Source organism: Protobothrops mucrosquamatus, unplaced genomic scaffold (assembly GCF_001527695.2).
Source record: "Protobothrops mucrosquamatus isolate PMUCROS unplaced genomic scaffold, P.Mucros_1.0 scaffold_65, whole genome shotgun sequence".
Lineage (NCBI taxonomy): Eukaryota > Metazoa > Chordata > Lepidosauria > Squamata > Viperidae > Protobothrops > Protobothrops mucrosquamatus.
Genome location: NW_015386141.1, coordinates 378331 through 399828, shown reverse-complemented (window position 1 = coordinate 399828; position 21498 = coordinate 378331). Strand labels below are relative to the sequence as shown.

The following is a 21498-nucleotide window of genomic DNA, read 5'->3' as shown; positions in this document are numbered from 1 at the left end:
AAACACAAAATCTAGAAGCGGTTTCCATGCGGCAATAAAAGTATTGGTATTCTTTTATTTAATCAGTACAGTCAGTTAACCATCTCTGCTATCTCCATCAGTGTTTGTAACCATTCCTCCACTGTAGGAATTGATGTAATCTTCCATTTCTGAGTGTAATCTTGCTGCTATCAACATATATAACATCAAAGTTCCCTATTTGTTTTCCAGGTCTTTGTCCTTTAGCCCCAAGAAAAAAGTCTCTGGTGTTCTTTCTATATTTAGTTTAAGAATTTTCTGTATTAACTTATGAATCCTACTCCAATATTTTCTTGCTTTATCACATGCTCACCATAAATGGTAAAACGTCCCCCTTTTGCCTTTAGATTTCCAACATTCATTTGAAATACCTTTATACATTTTTGATAACTTGTTTGGTGCTAAGTACCAACGGTACATCATCTTGTAAAAGTTTTCTTTTAGATTATAATTTAATGTAAATTTTAATCCTTTATTCCACATATTTTCCCATTGTTCAAGCATTATATTATACTCCAAATTCCTTGCCCACTGAATCATAGAATGTTTTACTTGTTCGTTTTCCAAAGTTAAATTCAATAATATTTTGTAAACTTTAGCAATATGTTTATCACTACCACACAGTAGGCTTTCCAATTCATTTTTAACAAAATTAAACCCATGATTTTTTTATCTAACCTGAATCTTTCTTTCAATTGCAAATATATAACTCAATGGTAGACATGACCTTCTGCTTCTAGCTCCTCCTTGAGGGTAGGCTCACCCAGGTTGAAAGATACTATTTTACCATAAGTCTCACCATTTATGACCTTCCTAGGGGATTCTATCGGGTGTGACTCACTTAATGATCATATCATTTAATGATGGAAGTTCAGGCCCAATTGTAGTCATAAGTCGAGGGTTACCCATAGACTTTGTGACAGTTATCCATGCTTTGGTTCTCACCTGTCTTAATTATTGCATTGTACCTGTGGCTGCTTTTGAAAAATGTTCAGAAATTTCAGGCATGTAAAATGTAGTTAATACGGTTCAGGGTTCATATAATTCGTCACTGAAAGATCAGTACTGGCTACCAATCACCTTCTAATCACAATTCAAGGTTTGATTCCTAAAGCACTAAACAGCCTATCTGCAGTTCAGTTTCTCCTGATATAAATCTGCCTAACTGTTCAAATCAATAGGGAAAGGCGGCTTAAAATGCTCCTGTTATTGGAGGCCCTTCTATCCAATACACAAGGAATTACATTTTCCTGTGTGGTTGTGGGATGATACAGTAAGACACAGTATTTGGGAATTTGGTAAAAAGAGTTCTTTTGCCAAGATGTTATTCATTTTTTAAATATTTGTTTTTATCAAGATTTTAATCCATATATACCTCAGAAGTAGCTTATAAGATACATGAATTACAACATGGGGCAAATGTCAAGTCTAGTAACATACAATAAGAAAGGAACATTTAATTAAAAATGTATGAACCTAAATTTATGATTTATAGGAGTTCATTGCACACTTTGCTTCTGGTGTGAACATATTATGCTATTTATATTTTGAAAATTGCAATTCCTGCCACACATTATTTTCCCTGCTTTGTAAATGAGTTGTGTTACTATGATATAAAAATGAATCAGCGATTTGAGTGAAAATTAATTGTTGAAATCCAAACTTGTAGTTCTATGAATTGTATCTACAGAAGCTCCAGGAAAAGGAAAAGGCTGTTCAGTTAGAACCTGGAAGAGAAAGGAGGAAACAGTAGGAGGTTTATAAATATTTTTTCCAGTTTGAATATGCAAAATGAAAAAAGTTTTGAAGTTCTATAGAACTTGATACCTTCTGATGAAAGATAAATCAAAATCTCTCTCTCTCTCTCTCTTACACATACACACACACACACACATACCCACATATGCATCAAAAGAAATATATCACTATATTAACCATGCATGCGTGACAATGAATCCCATCAGCTTCAGTGGGACTTATTACGTATTTCAGAATAAATATGATTGCTAAGAATGAGATTGAATTTGAGACAATCTGAATCCTATTACATTGTTTTGGCTTTTCCAAGTAAAGGGAAATTGTCCTAGCAATACTTTAGGAATGGAATCAGTACCTTCTTTGTTACAATCAGAATTTGATTTTTATTATAAAAGAGACATGGCATAAATTGTAACACTTGTGGTCTAAATTTCTGATTTCACTGTCCCGCTCCACTGGTTCTACATATGGCAGACCATTGCAGTCACAATTTTCAGCTGGCAGAATTGTTGACTATGTTATTGACCAGTTAGGAATTCAAATTGTGGTTGAATATGTTAGAGGGCATCAACTCACAGAAAGCTTGCCTAGATTCTGATTTGTATTTCTTCTGCTGAATAGATGATTGAAATCTACTTCTCTTGGTAGTTTTAATCACACTCCCACAGGCTTTGGTGTCGACAGAGCAGATGGTGATAACTGTTGGGTTGTGGTTTGCACATTTTGACAGTATACTTTTAAGATTCATAAGAAGTATGAAAAAGCAAAACAACTGTTAATAGACTTATGTCAACAAAATATATGCTTGGAATTTATTAGTCTTATAATATTTTAATTTTTGTATTTTTAGCATCTGTTAACAGAGAAAGGAGAAGGAATATAACAGCTGCTGAGGCTCTATTGTACTGACAAATACATTGAACTCGTTGGGTGGTTTTACACCCCTGCTTTATACAAGGCTATATGTGCTGATAATAGCACTTCCTTTTATTAAAATGGCATCTGTACAGATTTTTTTAAAATGCAGACTAAATCAAATGTAATGGGGGGACTGATTTGACGAAACCTGAAGCAGGACCTCCTCCCTGCCCCCGTTTGCTGTGCTTTGGAAAAGATATTCAGACACTGTGTGGGAGTTCTCCGAGAGGCATGGTAAACTGAAAATGACTCTGTGAAAGCATAACCAAAAAGTGTAGCAAAGACCAAAGAACAGTGAGTAGACTTTTCAGAACCTCTCTAGAGGAGAGGATGGAAGGTCACCCATGTGGACTCCACATGGCTGCTCCTTGTAAGGAGATGCAGGATAGCAGTCTTCCACAGGTTTGAGTACCTGGGAGATGAAGGGATTAGCCATCTTGCTCACAATCAGAGCAAAGGACACTAAGTTTGCAAGCCTCGATTTCTAATCATTTTCAGAAATTCCTTATCTAATCATCGAAAAGTTATTAGAAACCATCAGAATAACAAGTTTAAAAAGTTGCTAAGTGAGCTGAGTTTCAGCTCTGAACAAAAGAAAAAATAATTATAAGCTTACGAGCTTAAAGAGTTTGAAATATACAGCAGAAAGCTAAATAAAATTTTGATCTAAGAAGTTATAAACAGACTAAGAATTCAGTTAAATTTGGAATATTGACTTTCACTATAAGATTTTGGAATTAACCCAAACCATAGCTTCTTGTGGGAACCTGATCTTAGGCTAATAACATAGTCTAAGCTAATAACATAAGCTTTATAATTTTAGAAACTGGACACTAGTGAGGACTAAAGGTTCCAAATAGAAAAAAATCCAAGCCTGTTCAAAATGAAAAAAATAACCATAACACTGGAAATATTAAAGGAGATATTTGAAGAGTAGAGCTAGAAATTAGTAGGTACAATAAAAATGGTTTCAGTTAATGATGTTGGACTAGATGGATATATTATGTTCAAAATATGTTAATGAGAAAATGACAGTTGTGGAGAAAATTTTGTCTGATAAGACAGAAAGGACAGAAAGTGGAACCAGAAATGACAGGCCAATATAATGATTTGGAAAAGGACACTTTATTGGACTTGTACAAACAAACCTGGCTGAAGTTTTAAAAATAAAAAGGGAAATACAAATAACAAACAAGAGAATGATCCAGAAAATGTTTTCTTATTGGCTCTACAAACGGACTCCCAGATGGTGCAGTAGGTAGTGTAGTCCCATCAAGCACCAAAAATAGTAAAGTCCCAGATCCAAAAGGCTCCAAAACCCGGAGCCATTCAGTCTTCCCAGGATTCAGATAAAGCCTGTTGTTTCCTATCCAGACCCCCACAGCTCCAGGCACCAGGACAAGACATCCGTAGCATCACTTAGTTTGCCAGGGGCAGAGGGATATAATTAAGTATCATCATCTTACTCCATGGTAACAGATGATTTCACCCAGCGGTTTCTGTAGATGTTAAATAAAAATGGAGAATACTGAACTGTGCAAAGCCCCACATTGTAGGAGAAAGAACCTTTCACTCCCAATTTTTTATACATATAAAGAAATTAATATGTCAGTAACTCCCCACAAAAAGAGAATCAATATGAATGAATCAATCATTGTTTCCTCATTGTAGCCAACTGTGGGATATATCTGCCTCAGTAAACTGTTATTTCATTGCTTTTGTAGGTTGTTATCTTTATCTGATCCTCCATATTTGAGGCAGCCTTGAGTTCTCTTTTAGCAATAAAAATTAAAGTGTTAAAAGCTGTGCTTTGTTATTTGAGTGCAGCTTTATAGATATATATTTTTATAAAGGAATGTTAAATCCTCTAGTACTGGTGAAGCACTTAGAACTGCTAGCCTCTCATTGGACATCAAAAAAGCTATTTTAACTTTAGATAGTTAAAATAGCAGTTGAAGTTAAGGTAGTTAAATTTGACAAATGAAATTTACATTACAATTCCTCAAGTAATAGTACAGATAGTCCTCGGCTTATGATTACAACTGAGCCCAAAGTTTCTGTTGCTAAGCAAGGCATTTGTTAAGTCATTTTAAGACTTTCCTTGCCACAATTGTTAAGTGAATCACTGCAGTTCTTAAGTTAGTAACACAGTTGTTAAGTGAATCTTGTTTCCTCACTGACTTTGCTTATCAGAGATCACAAAAGGGAATCATGTGACTCTGGGACACTGCAACCATCAAAAATATGAAGCGTTGAATTTTGATAATGTGACCATAGGGATGTTGCAAAGACCATAACTATGAAAAATGGTCATAAGTAACATTTTTGCTGTTGTAACTTTGAATGGTCACTAAACAAACTGTTGTAAATCAAGGATTACCTCTACTAGTATTATATCTTCTTAGGCCGGCTACCTGCAGTTCGGCAGTTCAATTCTCACCAACTCAAGTTTAATTCAGCTTTCCATCCTTCTGATGTAGATAAAATGAGGAACCAAATTGTTGGGGGCAATATGCTGATTCTGCAAAACTACGTGGAGAGGGCTGTAAAGCACTGTGAAGAGGTATATAAGTCTAAGTTCTATTGCTACCTACTGTAGTACACACTACAAACTTTGCCAAGGTTAGAAAACAAATGGATTGTTTGGCAGGAACAAGCATAGAGGTATCAAGAACAAGTCATGTCAAACTAGCTTTATCTCCCTGTTTGATAGAATCATCAGTTTAGTTAATCATAGGAATGTAGTGAACATAATGTATCTTGACTTTAGCAAAGCATTCAACAGTCTCCCATAAGATGCTAATAGACCAGATGGAAAATTTTGGGCTAGACTATGCTATCAGTAAATGGATTCAGAACTGGTTGAATGAACATACCCAATAAGTGCACATTAATGGAACTGTGTAAAGCTGAAACAAGGAATAAGTAGCATACAGTAAGTTTCTGTTATAAGGCCTGCATTGTTCAACATACTTGTAAGTTACTTGGATTTGGAACTGGAAATCATGTTTAACAATTTTTCATAAATTAATATGGAGGTAAGGGGATACAGCATCATCTTGAAGGACAGTATGAAGAATCAGGAAGAACTTGATACACCGGAAAAATGGGTAGAAAAGTGGCAAGATAAGTTTCAATTTGCCCTTGAATATGCAAAGTTCTATATTTGGGTATGAAAATCAAAGCCATTGGAATAGAATGGGGTGACATATTGAGCAGACATCATGCAGAAACGGTTGAGGATTCTTGAAGGATCAAAATCTGAACATGAGCCCAACATGTGAAATAATTACAAGAAAACCAAATGTAATTCTGGCCTGTATCAACAGATGTCTAGTGTCAAGATCTAAAGAAAGAAACATTCTTCTATACAGTATTCTGCATTGGTCAACTGAATGCCCCTAGAATATTGCATTTAGTGCAGGGCACATTTTGGAAAGACACTGACAGAATGAAGGATGTCCACAGAATAGAAACCAAGATGACAAGAAGGAAACTTACAAGAACAGTTGGAGTCATTTGGTATGTTTAGCCTGTGCAGTACTATAGAAGAGAAGACAGCAGTGAAATGTAATAGCTGTTTCCACATATCTGATGGCCTGTCTTGTGGAAGATAGACTGGAATTGTTCAGAGTTTTTCCAGAAGTCAGGGGGGAAAAGAGGGTAGATTTCAACTGGGCATGGGGGAAAAATGTAATGAAAAAAGCTGCTCAATGGTGGGGGGGGGAGAGTGCTTGGGTAGGTGTACTCTGTCTCACTGGAGGTGCCTGAACCAAGGCTGGAACGGCCATCTGCTGTAGTAGTATATTCCTGCTCTGAGCAGAGAATTGTACTAAACTAAAGATCTCCAAGCTCCCCTAGAAGCCTTATTTCTAGGATTCTCTACCACAGTGGTAGCGAACCTATGGCACATGTGCCAGAGGCGGCACTCGGAGCCCTCTGTGGGCACACGTGCCGTTGCCCCAGCCTCGCCTCCCCATGACCCCCTCACCAGCAGCCCCCCCAGAGGAGAATCACCCCTGAGCGTGGCCCACATGGAGCAGCGCAGCCAAGCACATGGCAGCCAGGCAGCATAGACAAGACTCTGCCCTCACGCCCCATCCCGCACAGTTGACGCTGCAGGGCGCAGGCAGAGGGCATGGCTGCCATGGCGCTGCTGGGCTGCCTGGGCAATCTGCAGCAGGCCCTGGAGGCAGTGAGTGGCCCTGCAGGCAGGCGGGACAGGGAGTGGAGTGGGGGCGGGGCCAGTTTTTGGGCACTCGGTCTCTAAAAGGTTCACCATCACTGCTCTACCATATAAGTCTGGAAACAGCTTTCATCCACCTGGGCCATTTTGTCTCTGGTTATTTGAAGTCATAGGTCTATTGAGGGTCGATCAAGCCTGCTTGTTATCACGCACCACGGGGTGGTTGTTTGGTGCTGTAACTTGCTAGAGAAAAAACGGCTACAGGCGGAAAGTCAGCTGCAGAACGCTTTTAGAAGGGGACCTCGCGCCGCCATGGCCTGGGCGGAGCGGAGGCCGAGGACAAGGGTTGAACCTTCTGGCACCAGCTCGGAGACCCACCCATCCATTCATACGCGCACACGCACACGCAACTTAAATAACCAGCTGGCCTCAGCCCCGCCAGGAGAATGGCACACATCTGCAGCAGCCTGATTCCCGCCTGGGTGACATCTGGAGGGTTAGGGGGGAAAAGCGACAAGCACGTGGAGCGCCCCAGCGGGCCCGCCCTCAGTAGGAGGGAGGGAGGGAGGGAGGGAGCACCTTTGGCGCGGGAGGGCCGGGGTCGCGTGCGCAAGGGAAGGAGGCGAGGCGGGCTTCCCAGCTCCCAAGGAGAAAAGGGGAACTGGTGAGGCGCGAGGCAGCTGAGGCACAGAGGAAACCACAGAGCGGGGGAAGGGCGGCCGCGGGAGCGGTTCCCTTCTCGTTCGAAGGGTGGGGCGGGGCTGCAGCTGCTGGCATGTCGGACGTACCAGAGCCTCTCCCGCCAGCCGAGGAGCCCTAGGTAGCTGGAGAAGAGCGGGGACCATGGCCCGAGGACCGGGGTGCACGAGAAGGCAGCTGGCTCGCCGTGACCCTGGGAGCTCGGCGTTGCCCGCGCCGCCGCCGCCGCCGCCGCTACCGTCGCTGCTGCTGCTGCTGCTGCTGGCCTGGGCTGCTGCGGGGGCCCGAGGGAATGGGCCCCTCGAGTTCCCGCGTGCCGTTGCTAACCTGGCCGTGAGCGGGGAGCGCTTCCTAGTAGCCAGCGGCAACTGCTGGTACGAAGTGGCGCCTTCGCTGGCGTGGAAGGAGGAGCGCTACTGCGAGCCGCAGGGCAGTTCCTGCGGGAAGCCGGTGGCCTCGGTCAACAAGCTGCTGCTGCCCTTCGGTCGCGACCGCTTGCTCACCTGTTGGACTCAGCCGCGAGGCGTCTGCTACGTCGAAAACCTCACCGATGGGAGCTCCCCGGAGAAGTTGGGCGACGAATTGGTGACCTACGCGCCTAAAGGCGCGGCGGCCGGGCTGTTGTTTTGCGACAATTGCTCAGACTGGTCCTTGGTCGTGGCCACGACCCACAAGCTAAACAAGTGCTTCGATGATCCCTCGGCCAGCCTCGCCAACAAGGCGGTCTTCCTCATCAAAGTACGCGAGAAAAGAGTGGACGAAAACAGCCAGGTGTCCATGAAGGAGGTGTACAACCTGCACTTCGAGGATGCCTTTCGCTGGCAGAAGCACTTCTTTTTCCCTTATTGGCATAACAATGGAAACACGGAGGCCAAGATGCTCATCGCCCGCTATAAGGAAAACGCCTTCCAGCACAATAGCCAGCTCCTGCGATGTGGCGCCGGCAGCGAGACCAAAGTTCTTTCCTCGGCGTACCTGGAGCAACGCGGGCTCTGGGCCGGGATTTTCGGCTCAGCCTCAGGTCCCGCCACGCCGACTTCCACGAGCCTTTGCATCTTTGCTCTCGAAGAGCTGCTGGAAAATGCGAAAAGCTGCAGCTTCAGCGAGCCCTCCACTTCCGAGTTCCATTCGGAATCCGAACCTCCAGACACGTGTGTGAGTACCTTGGGTTATTTGTTGGCTAGATCCCTCGCTAAATCAGCTATATTTTGGGTCGACTTGTTTAGTTGTTGCAAGCTATGTAATTATGAGAGGCAGGACCCCCCGAAAGATATAGAATATTTTGGCAAACTGCTCCTCGCCCCAAAAAGGCATAGCCTTCCAGCCTTAGCAAGCAGATCACAGTGGAAGCCAAAACTAAAAGGACAGTTTAGCCTGGTTTCTGAAAGAGTGATTCACTACTGTATTTGATGGGATACAGCAGTCAAAAGTTATTTCAGATTTTTAATTGTTTCTCCACATTGTTCTTGTTTCCTTTCCATTGGCTTCAGTGAAAAAAAAGTAGATAAAGAATGCTTATGCAACGAGAAGAAAGCTGGTGGTATGAGACTCTGGGATTTGGAGATGCTTTAAAGGAGAATTGACTGTAGCTTAGGTTGAATGAGGGGTCCTTGGTGCTCTCTGAATTTGGTTGTTTTCTTGCAGACATTTCATTACCCAAACTAGGTACCATCATCAGGACTAGCACTAGTACCAAAGTCCCCTCATATAAAGGTATCATTACTTCTTTTATGGCTGTGTGAAGGGGGAACAATTATTTTATATCTAATCTTTCCACCAATGAATAGCGCTCATCCACATCCAGATTCAATTCGACTGAAAACAGTGGTGGAAAGCTAGGAGTTTTCTCTGATAGTGGAAAGCTAGGAGTTCTAATGTATTGATCAATTTCACTGGGCATTAGGATTGCTGGGGTCTTGACTGATATAGCTGACATTGCGGTAATAATCTTCAGTTGCAGAATGAAATAATAGATTGGAAACTTTCAAGTGACTTTTTATATTGCTCCTATTCTTCGGTATACTTGTGAACTCAACGTAATAACATCATTTAGAATGGCAGTGGTAAAAATATTTAGTAAGAGTTCATTGCCTAGTTTAATCTGTGTGATGATAATTATGAATCTTAAGTTCACATGTTTTTCAAAGGATGGGTGATCTTTTCTGAGCAGCCTGTGACAATTGGCCTAGTTTTAAATACTCCCTGCAAAAGGTGCTGTAAATCCAGATATTTAGTGTCTTGTTAATTTCCTGCAGTCTTTTTCTTGGGAGAGAGAAACAAAGATGTGAAAAAGAATGGGAGACAGAAGGGGGGAAGCAATGAAGGAGAACATTTGTAATTCAGGGTTGAAATAAGGGGTCTTTGGTGCTCTCTGAGTTTGGATGTTTTCTTGCAGATGTTTCTTTACCCAAACTAAGTAACATAATCAGTGCTAGCAGTGATGATGTCAGCTAGTTTGGGTAATGAAATGTCTGCAAGAAAACAACCAAGCTCAGCACTAAAGACCCTTTAAAAAGGGAAGTGTTGGAAAGAGAGAAATATTACGTGTCCTTATCCACTTTTGATAGAAAGCTGGATCCAAGAAGTTGCCACATCCCACAAAAAGAAGAAATCCTCCCATTCCTTCCATCCTTAAAAGTAATGCAATCATTCCTGTAGACATGAACCTCCATAGGGCTCTAAAAATATAATAGTGTAGGCTAATGATAAAGACTCTTTTTCGGCTAAGCATTTGTTGTAGACTAACGGCAAAGGCTAGGGTCTTTGGGCTGACTTTTTCTTCCTGAATACATTTCAGTTTGGGCGCTAAAACATTTTTCCTGCCAAAAACCAAATAAACCGAATGGGGAAAAGAAATGCAATCCCATTATTTTTCTGGGTCTCTTGCTGCTTTTTGATGTCATCAAAGATTATATCCATTTTGAACTGTGATGTGCAATCTTTATCTATTCACCAATTACTAGAAAGCTGTGCTGGAATATTCAGTCATACTGAAAATGCAGCACAGTTTAGCTGGCTGTTATCTTATTGCTACTTAACATTGACCTTAAACTGCTGGCTGAGACCAATTGTAGTGCACTGTGGTTTGCATGCAAATAATTCACATATCCGTAACCATACTTAATCATAGTTTGGATAAACTTAAATAACCACATACAATACTGAGTCATAATTTATTTTAATCATTGTTTTAACATATTTCAATTAAAATTGTAGTTGGCTGTATTACTTATCTAATAAACATCTAATAAACAAGAAAATCACATCATGGATTAGTGTAGTCTGTAAATTCATCTTATTTTTCATTCTCTTCTTTTATTTTTAAAAAGTTATAATATTCAAAAAAGTCAAACCAAGAGAGAGAAGAAAATAATATCAAAATAAAAAATAAATTGAATAAAAGCCTGTTCAAAGCAGAAGCTAACATGTCCCATACAGTAATATGTTCAGACCCAACAGTTTCTGCTGTGATTGCTATGGCCAGAATTTCCTAGAAATTATGTAATCCTAACTGTTTAACAGGAAGCATACTATTGCCTATTGGGATTAAGTAATTTATAATTGGAAGATAACAGGGCATTTCAAAAGCACCATCTCAGTATCTGTCTGAGCATACGGTATGTGTAAGAGCTCCAGACAGGGGATATTATTGAATTTCCTAGTCAATACCTTTGCGGGCAAATTGTCCAGGCATGTCAGTTTGAGTGCCCTCCTAAGTAAGAGTAAAAGTATACAGGGAAAGTATTTGGGGTTGATGAAAGGTGGATCCACAACCTCATCGTAGCAGAGATCTGAAGTGTTTATTCCTCTTTACATCAAGATCAAAAAATTTTTGCCTGACTTTGCTCCAGGCTTTCAACCCCAGAAGTAGATACTGTTTCCTAGTCTCCTTTTAACTCAACTTTGTGTTGACTATTTTAACTTTTGGAATCTGTGGTGCATGGCATATATCTATTAGATATTTTATTAATTTTGAATTTTAATTGTATTTGTATTTTGCAGTTTTAATCTGTTCAAAATCTAGAAATATTAATTATATGGGATTTTTAAGATGTTTAAATATGTCAATAGATCTTAGATCCAAATGATAATTTGTTGTAGGTTATATATTATTGCATTCTTTCATTATTGTGTATGCATTGTTTGTAACTACCTTAAAAACATTTAGTAAAAATCTGTTTAAAATTAGCTATCAGCTATTGTACAATTTTTAAACAAATTTTATTTTCCGTGTTCTGCAATTCAGGCCATTTTGTAGGACAATATCCCATGTTGATCTCACCTGTTTTTAATTTTCAGCAAATGTGTGCGTGTAGTAATACTGTACAATTTAATATTCTATCCAATTGTTTTAGTAATAACTTCAAGGGATGTATTCCATAATGTGATAATACAATTTCTGTTTTTTTAAATCTTCACAATTCTTAAAATTGACTTATAATTTTAGTAGACATGTTTTTGCAAATTTCATTTGAAGAATTGTTATTCCCTTCAGCAATTATTCCCATATATATATAATTGATTGTATTTTAATATTATTCTGTTTCAATTTTCCATCACCTAAAGCAGGGCTTTTCAACCAGTGGTACGGGTACCACCTGTGGTACATTGGCACCTGGCAGATGGTACGTGACCATCCTAGAAAAGTAGTAGTGAGGGAGGGGGATGAGCTGAACCGGTGGCAGCACTGCACGAGCCTGAGCGAGAGATGGCTGGAGCTGCAGGGCTGTCAGGGCTCAGCAGAAGCACCAGAATCAGTGCCGCTTTCCAGCTGATTGGCGCTTCTTTGGGGCTGTCAGGGCTCAGTGGAAACACCAGGATCAGTGCCAGGCTCCAGCTGGAGCTTGGCGCTGATCCTAGTGCTTCTGCTGAGCCCTGAAGAAGCACCAATCAGCTGGAATGTTGCAGCATCTCCAGGATCTTGTGATTTACATTCAGATGCTTGGCAACTGATTCATATTTATGACGCTCACAGTGTCCCAGGGTCATGTGAAGTGACCAAAACCTGCTGCAACCACCCAGCAGATTGGGGAAATAAAAACCAAACACCCCCCCACCCCACACCTGCTGCCAATCCTCAACAGAAATGCTCACAACAATGAAAACCTCAGACAGGAGGAAGAGCGCCGCTGGGCGGGCAGGTGTCTTGCTCGGCTGTGGCTTGGGGGGCCCTTTTTTCAGTGCCATTGTAACTTTGAACAGTCACTAAGCAAACTGTTGTAAGTCGAGGACTACCTGTCACTCGACTTTATCACTTTTTTCCTTTTTTTTTTTTGGTCATCAAGTTTTTGACACCTTGCTGGTGGTACTCAGATGTTGCCATATCCTAAAAGTGGTACAATGGGTGAAAAGGTTGAAAAGCCCTGACCTAAAGGAGCTGAAAGTGCAATTTAGACAATTACAGAGTAGATTAACCTGGTGCATATTAAATAAAATGTTATTTTTAACAGTCTTCCATATATAGGAAATGTTAAAATTAGTTCAGATCTTTGAGTTTTTTATGCATAAAGAATAAGAAGATATAATCCTGAGGATGACCCACCCAATATTAAATATTACCAAGCCTCTGTGATTTCCGTTGAAATGATTTGAACATGTTTAAATTTCCATTATAGGCAGTGGGCTTTAAAAATACGTATCATTGGTGAACAGCAAAAAATAATGTCTAACTAACTGAACATATATTGCAAAAGATCATATGATATTACTTAAGGAAAAAGGAACTTGGAATTATAATGGTAACATACAATTTAGATATTTTTTTATTTTAAAGGTTTAATCAAACCTTAAGATGTGTATATGCTTAGTTACATTACCACCTTATGACAGAATATAGAAAATATATAGTTTGATTCACTTTTCAAGTAAAAGTGCAAATGTTTATCACATGGGTCAAAATTATTTGGTGCTGTACTATTGTCATTTGTTACCTAAAATAGAAAATTAAAAAAGGGGAGGGATTGAACAGATAGAATCATAAGGCTGTTAGCCATGTTTCTTATTTGATTTAGTGATATTTATTCTCTTTTTTATTATTATTACATTTTATTAAACATCTAAATTAAAAAAATTCAAATGAAAGTTAACATCATTAGTAAAAGCAAAGTATATCACAGTATCACACTGTAATATAATATGGAAGATAAAATAAACAATAAGTAATTAAAACAATAACAGTAAAAGCAGTAGAAAAATACCATAGTAAAATTAGCAGATCATTAAAAGGCTGAGGAAAATAAAATGCATTTCTCCAGTACAGAAAAGACAATAAAGATAGCACCAGGTGTGTCTTGGTATAGTGTTCCTAAATCAGAGCACCAGTGGTCCTCAGGTTACGACCATTCATCCAATAACCATTCACGATTATGATGGCCCTGCATGAGTGGGTCCTATGATAGAGTTCCAGCCATCCCAGTGTTCTTGTGGTCATGTAATCACAAACTGGGAGCTTGGTGACTGACTTGCAGTCATGTGATCGCAATTGCTGACATTCCCTGCAAAGTTCCCACATGAAAACTCGATGTTTTCAGTTCTTTGTGTTGTCTCACTAAATAATGACAGCAAACATATCTTGAGACTGTAACTAATTTTTTTTGTATTCATCCATCCATCCATCTCTAAATCTATCTTTCTGCAATCAATGATTCTTTGAACATATATAAAGCAAAAATTAAAATATCCAGGATTATATCCCAAAAAAATTGTATTCTGACACACAGCACCCAAACCACAACACATCACACAATCAACCACCACGCAAAAACTAACCCTGCCATACACAAAAGAGGTGTTGGAAATAGCCAGAATTCTCCAACCTCTAGGAATAGCAATAGCCCACAAACCCACAGCCACACTCTGCCAGGAATTATACAGAATCAAAACAAGATGCAGAAGGATAAAAGAAATAATGTACTCTACAAAATCGACTGTAACAATTGCAACCAATTCTACAGGGGACAAACATTATGTCAGTTAAAAACTAGGATCCATGAATACCGGCTGGTAGTCAAACACCACGATCCCAAATCTTTAATCTCTACCCATGGCTAAACAAACCATACACCACCTACTCATTAAACACCATACCCACAAGGTGATGCCACCACAGAACTCCATGTCCATAGAAACCATCATGAAACTTCTGGATCTATGATTCAACTGTTGAAGGAAAAGTCTCCATCATGGTTCAGTCCAAGCTGGGAATAAATAACATGGCGACTGCTTTAAGATAAGATAAGATAACCTTTAAGATGGCTCTGGAAGAAAAGAGTGAGCACATGTAGGGAGTGGGTTTTTATACCCTCTGGAGCCTTTTGTTTGGAGTTGTTCCTGTGGCATGAACTTTGACCTGAGTCTGAGTGTGCCTTTCTGGTATTCTGATAGTGGTGGGTTAATCCTATTATGTCCCAAGGGTCATATCCTGCTTCCCTGGGGCTGTGGCTGATGACTCTTAGAGTTTTGGTGTTGATTCTAGGGATCTTTCTTCCTAATCCAAGTTTCCTGATTCCAGTCTTTCTGACAAGATTATCATCTGCAATTCTGCAGACTTGGTTTCTGCTTGGGACCAAGAGACTTGGGGGCAGGGTTGGTTTCTGCTTTTAAAATCCTTTGGGGAAATATATTCTGCCCTTTTAATATTTCTTTCTCTGGGGGGCTGACTTCCCACAAATTCCTCCTTTGTGCCATAATAGTGTGGATGACCTACTTTTACTGGCACAAGATTAAAATTGATCTGATCAGGAAGACTTGGTAAACAAGCTTTAAACTGTAAATGCAAAAAAGGGAGAAGATACTAATGGAGGCAAGCAGAAAAAGATCCCTGCAGTGGCTCCCAAAAGGGGAGCTTCCAACCCATAAAGTTCTAAAAGTCAGGGCAGAAGTTTTGTTTTGCACATTCCTCCCAAAATTCTTCATAGCCATGGTTTGCCTCAGTACATAGTCACTGGCTGCCCATTTTCAAGGGTTGTTTCCTGCCTTAACTCTTAGTTCAGTGCATCCAGGTTTGTAATGTCCAATTGAGGTTAGCCAGTATGCAAGCCAGGCTATTAAATTTTCTTAAATTGCACATAGTGAGCCCTAGGACTTCCAATCTGAGTCCACCAGTGCAAGATATTCATGGCTGAGGTTTGGAGGTCTCTTTCCTGCTACTTCTCTAGTCAGAGCATATGAATTGCAAATCACTTGAGGGGGCCTAGTTCCCTCCCCCTTGGAATTTTCAGGAAGTTGTGCATGCAAAGCTTTGGTGCAATAGAGCAAAAATTAGCCTGTGGAACTTTACTGAAGGTAGGTGGAGGGGAAAGACTCAGTGTGATTATGAATGGTGTGTGTGTGTGTGTGTGTGTGTGTGTAGCTGCTTCTACAAAACAGGCAATACAAACATCTGGACAAATTTTCCCTCCCACCAGACAGAAGTCCAAGGTGTTCAGTACTTGCTGTGCCAACTATTCCCAAATGCCATTACTCCATAAATACATTCAATTCCTTAATTACAACACAAATGGGGCAAGAATGAAAACCTTACAATGAGTTTCCACCCTCCCCCCATAGTCTTCCTAGTTTTCTTCTGAGGCTTCACGTGGGGACCAATGGCTCCAGGATTCCTTCCGTCCTCTGCAGCTTTCAAAGGCATCTGGGGGAATGGTAGGACTTGGAAAATCTGTTCCACTCTGGTTACATGGTGGCTCTTTGGTAAATGGCTGGGTTCAAAACCCAATTCCATAATCAATGGATGGAGGCAGCGTCTGGGTCAGTGTGCTCTGCTTCCAAAGGTTGGGGGGGTCATCTGTGTCGGGCTGAAAGACATGAGAACAAGATCTCCTCCCCCCTTTCTGGGTGGACTCTCCCAGGAGATGCAGAGAAAGGCATGGAGAACAGAGGATAAGAAAAGGAGAAGTAGAATTGGGGGGAGGGTAGCTTGCAGACAGAGTTTGAAAAAGCATTAATACTGCAGTGGTTAAAGAAACAGATAAGATGGGGACAACACAGATGAGGACAAAAGAAAGCTGGATTCTGGTAAGAGAACATAAATGAGCGGTCTCACTTCTAAACTGAACATTTGCAACATGTTAGGACTTAAGGACTTGCAACTTGACAAATGCTGGTCATGTTTCAGGAAAGGGATAGACAGATAAAACCCATTTATAACACATAAGTAAATGCAAGAGTGAAACTTTCCCAACAGATGAACTTAAAACATTTCCTCCTGCTAACTGTGAGCTGTTCTTAAAAGTACAGAGAGAGAAAGGAAGGAAGAAAAAACATTTTTCTTCACTCTGTTTGTTGGCCAGACAAAAAGAGTGAGGGTATTTTTCTTTTGATGGCTTATTTTAAGCCAGAATTTCTAGCAAAATTTTAAAATTCTTTTCTCTTTGGATTAGAGACAATTAACAGTCACATTTACCTCACACACAAAGACTTTGACCATACATATACACACAAAGACAAGAGAACAGAAAAGGAAACAGAACTTTTAGTTCTACACATCCTAGTCATTCCCACCACAAATCTCAGTTAACTCAAATTAGGGAAGGCACAAATCTTAAACATACCACATGGTTGGAGAGAGAGAGAGAGAGAGAGAGAGAGAGAGAATCACTATTTCTTATTTTCCCTTTAAGTACCTTTATTTAGCCAAATTGGTTTCCCAGCAAAACCCAGAGCAAAGTCCATTTTTTAATAGTTTCTGTCCTAATTCCGACCCTCGAACTACAACTACCTGTGTTTCCCTTACTATGTGGGGTTCAATTGGCTTAGTCAGGTCCTAGCAGCACTGCCCAGCCACTCTTAGTGACACTATCCTTGCCGTCCCGCCATCACTTTGCAGACCAAATAGGTGTCTGGGGAGGACCTGCCACCCTCGGCTCAGACAGGTATGCGGCCTCCTTCTTCCTCACTTTCTTCAGTTTTCAGACTCAGGAGGAGTCTGGGAGGACCTGTGCTTTGTGCACTAGTATGAGCCCCTCCTACAGCTTTGCTTACAGGGCCTTACCAGCTGGTTGCCCAAATGCAATTCTCTCATTCACTCATTCCATTCCATTCTCACACAGCCTCTCCCTTTTCCCTAACAAAAGGTCTTGCACTCTGCCCAAACCCCCATGCTTTCCAGGGTCTGCCACTTGAACAGATCCTTTCTGCGGCTAGGAAAGGCCAGAGGGAGCAAAATCCAATTGTGATTGGGAAAAGGGTCTTCTCACTCACACACATAGACATAACACACATTTCCTTTGCTCCCCTGGCTTTAAAGTTAAAATTTAGAAGTACTCACCTTCACCTTCTTTCCAAAGCAGCCCTTGAGCTCAAACCCAAAACTCCTTTTACTACCCTGGCTCCACATGGGCAGGGCCTGGGAAACCCATCCACAGACACAAGGGGTCTGCTGCCGGCAAGATGGGACTTACCAGTCTTGTCCATTGGAGAGGTTAGCTTGGAGTCCCATCCTGGGTGCCAAATTGTTGAAGGAAAAGTCTTCATCATGGTTCAGTCCAAGCCGGGAATAAATAACATGGCGACTGCTTTAAGATAAGATAAGATAACCTTTAAGATGGCTCTGGAAGAAAAGAGTGAGCACATGTAGGGAGTGGGTTTTTATACCCTCTGGAGCCTTTTGTTTGGAGTTGTTCCTGTGGCATGAATTTTGACCTGAGTCTGAGTGTGCCTTTCTGGTATTCTGATGGTGATGGGTTAATCCTATTATGTCCCAAGGGTCAAATCCTGCTTCCCTGTGGCTGTGGCTGATGACTCTTAGATTTTTGGTGTTGATTCTAGGGATATTTCTTCCTAATCCCAGTTTCCTGACTCTAATCTTTCTGACAAGATTATCACATCTGCATTTTTGCAGACTTAGTTTCTGCTTGGGACCGAGAGACTTGGGGGCAGGGTTGGTTTTTGCTTTTAAAATCCTTTAGGGAAATATATTCTGCCCTTTTAATATTTCCTTCTCTGGGAGTGCTGACTTCCCACACAACACACACTTCAAGTTCAACAGTAAAATCTATAAGCAAGTACAAGGTACCCCAATGGGATTACCCATATCAGGCCTAATAGCAGAAGCAGTCATGCAATGACTCGAATCCATAGCTCTACCCACCATCCAACCAAAATTCTGGATATGCTACGTCAACGACACTTTTGTCATCATCAAAAGCTCCCAAATTGAAGAAACACACCACCTACTCAATAACATATTCCCTGGGATCAAATTCATACTCTAAGAGGAAACAGACACCAGAGTCCCATTTTTCAACATCGACATGAGGAGACTAGATCGTGGATAACTGGAAACCCGCATCTACCACAAACCCACGCACATAGATCAGATCCTCAGTTTCACAAGCAACCACCCCACCACAGACAAAATGAGCTATGTCCAGACCTTCTTCAGAAGGGCCAGGACACACTGCAGCACCACAACACTGAAAAAAATGGAAGAGAAATGGCTGTTTGATGTCTTTCTCCGTAATGGCTATTCAAAAACTTCATACTCCGACACACACCACCCAAACCACAATACATCACACAACCAACTACCACCAAAAACTAACCCTACCACACACAAAAGGGAAATGACAGCCAGAATTCTCCAACCTCTAGGAATAGCAACAGCCCACAAACTCACAGCCACACTCTGCCAGGAATTATCCAGAACCAAAGACAAGATACAGAAGGATGAAAGAAACAATGTAATTTACAAAATCAACTGTAACAATTGCAACCAATTCTATGTAGGACAAACATCACATCAATTAAAAACCAGGATCCCCAAACACCGGCTGGCAATCAAATGCCACAATCCCAAATCCTTAATCTCTACCCACACTGATACCAAACAGCACCAGTTCTATTGGAGCAATACAAAAATCATCAGCCACACTACCACCTGCCACGCTCCTGGCACTCCACAAGCAATTTCATAGACACATTGACCTACAATCAACCTACAAATCCCTCTGAATCCAAATCAACTGCACAGCCAACCAGAGAAAGCACCAACCCTCAACCAACCCAAGCAAGTCCCCACCACAGCATTTCACCTACCAATGACCTTCACCTGATGTAACCTCCCCATCACAAGACCCATCACAAGACTCCCACTGATGAATCACACCTGACTCATCACAAGACCTATTGACCACACAAAGCCCTTATAAACAGAAGAACACTGACACTGACAACCCCTAAACTCTGCTGAAGATGTTACCTACCCTGGTAACAAAACATTTGGAAACCAACCCACAAGCTTGGTTGTACCCAAGCTACAGATATTTGCCACTATTGCATATTTCTATGTCACTTGATAGTTACACCACAAACAATGTTGGAAGGACAGCTTAAGAACAACTATTAAACCAAGTTGTGTCAGTTGGTTATAGACAGAAAACCACTTTGCCAAATGGTAATAGATAATAGGCAATATAGAGATAATCTAATTCGGCTTTTTCCAATTAATATTCTGTGTCAACTGAGAATTATGGAAACTGAAGTATAGTAAAGCAGGCTGAAGGAGATTGGAGTAATTGATCATCGCTTTGGCTTACAGCAATGTAAAAAAATCATCTGACAAATTTTAATAGTGCTGTTAAATATGAAGGATTTTTATTAACTTCATTACAAATATAATAATACAGTAAATTTGTCATAAATAATTATTCAGAACCATAAATAGAATCTTAAGGAATACATACAGAACTGATACCAACCAAAGATAATAGAGGATTTTTGTCTTTTAAAAATAGGTTTTCTATTATGATTCCATGAGCCTTGGAAACAAAGAGCCACATAAAATGAAATTATAAAAGGCATTTCAAAAAAAGGAGGTGAAAGATTTTGTACAGGATTTCCTGTTTTTCTTACTTTCTTGTAAATGATAACGCCGTGAAATATTAAAGAAAAAGCAACATACAAACACTGAGGGCATAATATGAATATTAAATTTAGCTGCATCATAAGAAAAAAGAAATTTTAAAAAAGTGACCCATACATTGGAAACAAATAAATGTATACTACTGAATGGTTTGGGATTCTAGTGTCCAGAATGCCCCACATGGCCATTATCCATCACACAATATCTTCTTTCAAAACAGAATAAATTATTGAGAGCAAGGAATTCACACATATTTGTATTTTTGTGATCTGGACCTTCACATTTTCTGTATTTTATGTTTTAGGTCTCCATATTATTAGCTTTATAAATAACTCAAGGTGGCAAACATATCTAATACTCCTTCCTCCTCCTATTTTTCCCACAACAATGAACCTGTGAGATGAGTTGGGTTGAGAGAGAGTGACTGGCCCAAAGACATACAGTTGACTTTTATGGCTCAGGAAGGACTTGAGCTCACAATCTCCTGCTTTTTTGCCTGGTGCCTTAATCACTAGACCAGTGGTGGCGAACCTATGGCATGCGTGCCAGAGGCGGCACTCAGAGCCCTCTCTGTGGGCACGCACGCCATGCCCTGGAGATGGCAACCATCCCTCTTCAACCAGCTGCCCGCTAACTTGCAGAGGTCCCACATGGCCGGATGTATCCCAGCACCCATGCTGGCCTCTGTGTGCAGGGGCCAATGGTGTTAGGCAGCCGCCGTCCCAGCCCCTGCCTCACCTTGCCCTGTGACAATGGCACCCCTGCCCTGCCTCGCCTCACCCTGCAGCACGAGCCTCCTGTCCACTGCCCCACCTGCCAGAGACCCCCTGGATCTTCCCCAACCCTGCCTGGCCCCCACAAGCATCCCTCCCCACGAGCAACATTGAGGTGATCACGGCCACCTTGGCCACACCCACCCAATCTGTCATGACCACCACAGCCACGTCCACCAGTGGGCCACGCCCACCTGGCACCCGGCGATAAATAAGTGGGTTTTGGGTTGCAGTTTGGGCACTCGGTCTCTAAAAGGTTCGCCATCACTGCACTAGACCAAAGTGGC

The 21498-nt window shown here is 41.1% G+C and overlaps 1 protein-coding gene across 1 annotated transcript in view; it reads left to right on the top strand.

The window, feature by feature from the left end:
• The first annotated feature begins 5765 nt into the window (after positions 1–5765).
• Positions 5766–21498, top strand: part of PLXNC1 (plexin C1) — a 57799-nt gene continuing 42066 nt past the window's right edge. The window contains exons 1-2 of the mRNA XM_029283478.1: positions 5766–5864; positions 7886–8734. Coding sequence (XP_029139311.1) covers positions 5766–5864; positions 7886–8734 — 948 coding nt within the window. The remainder of the gene's footprint in view (positions 5865–7885; positions 8735–21498) is intronic.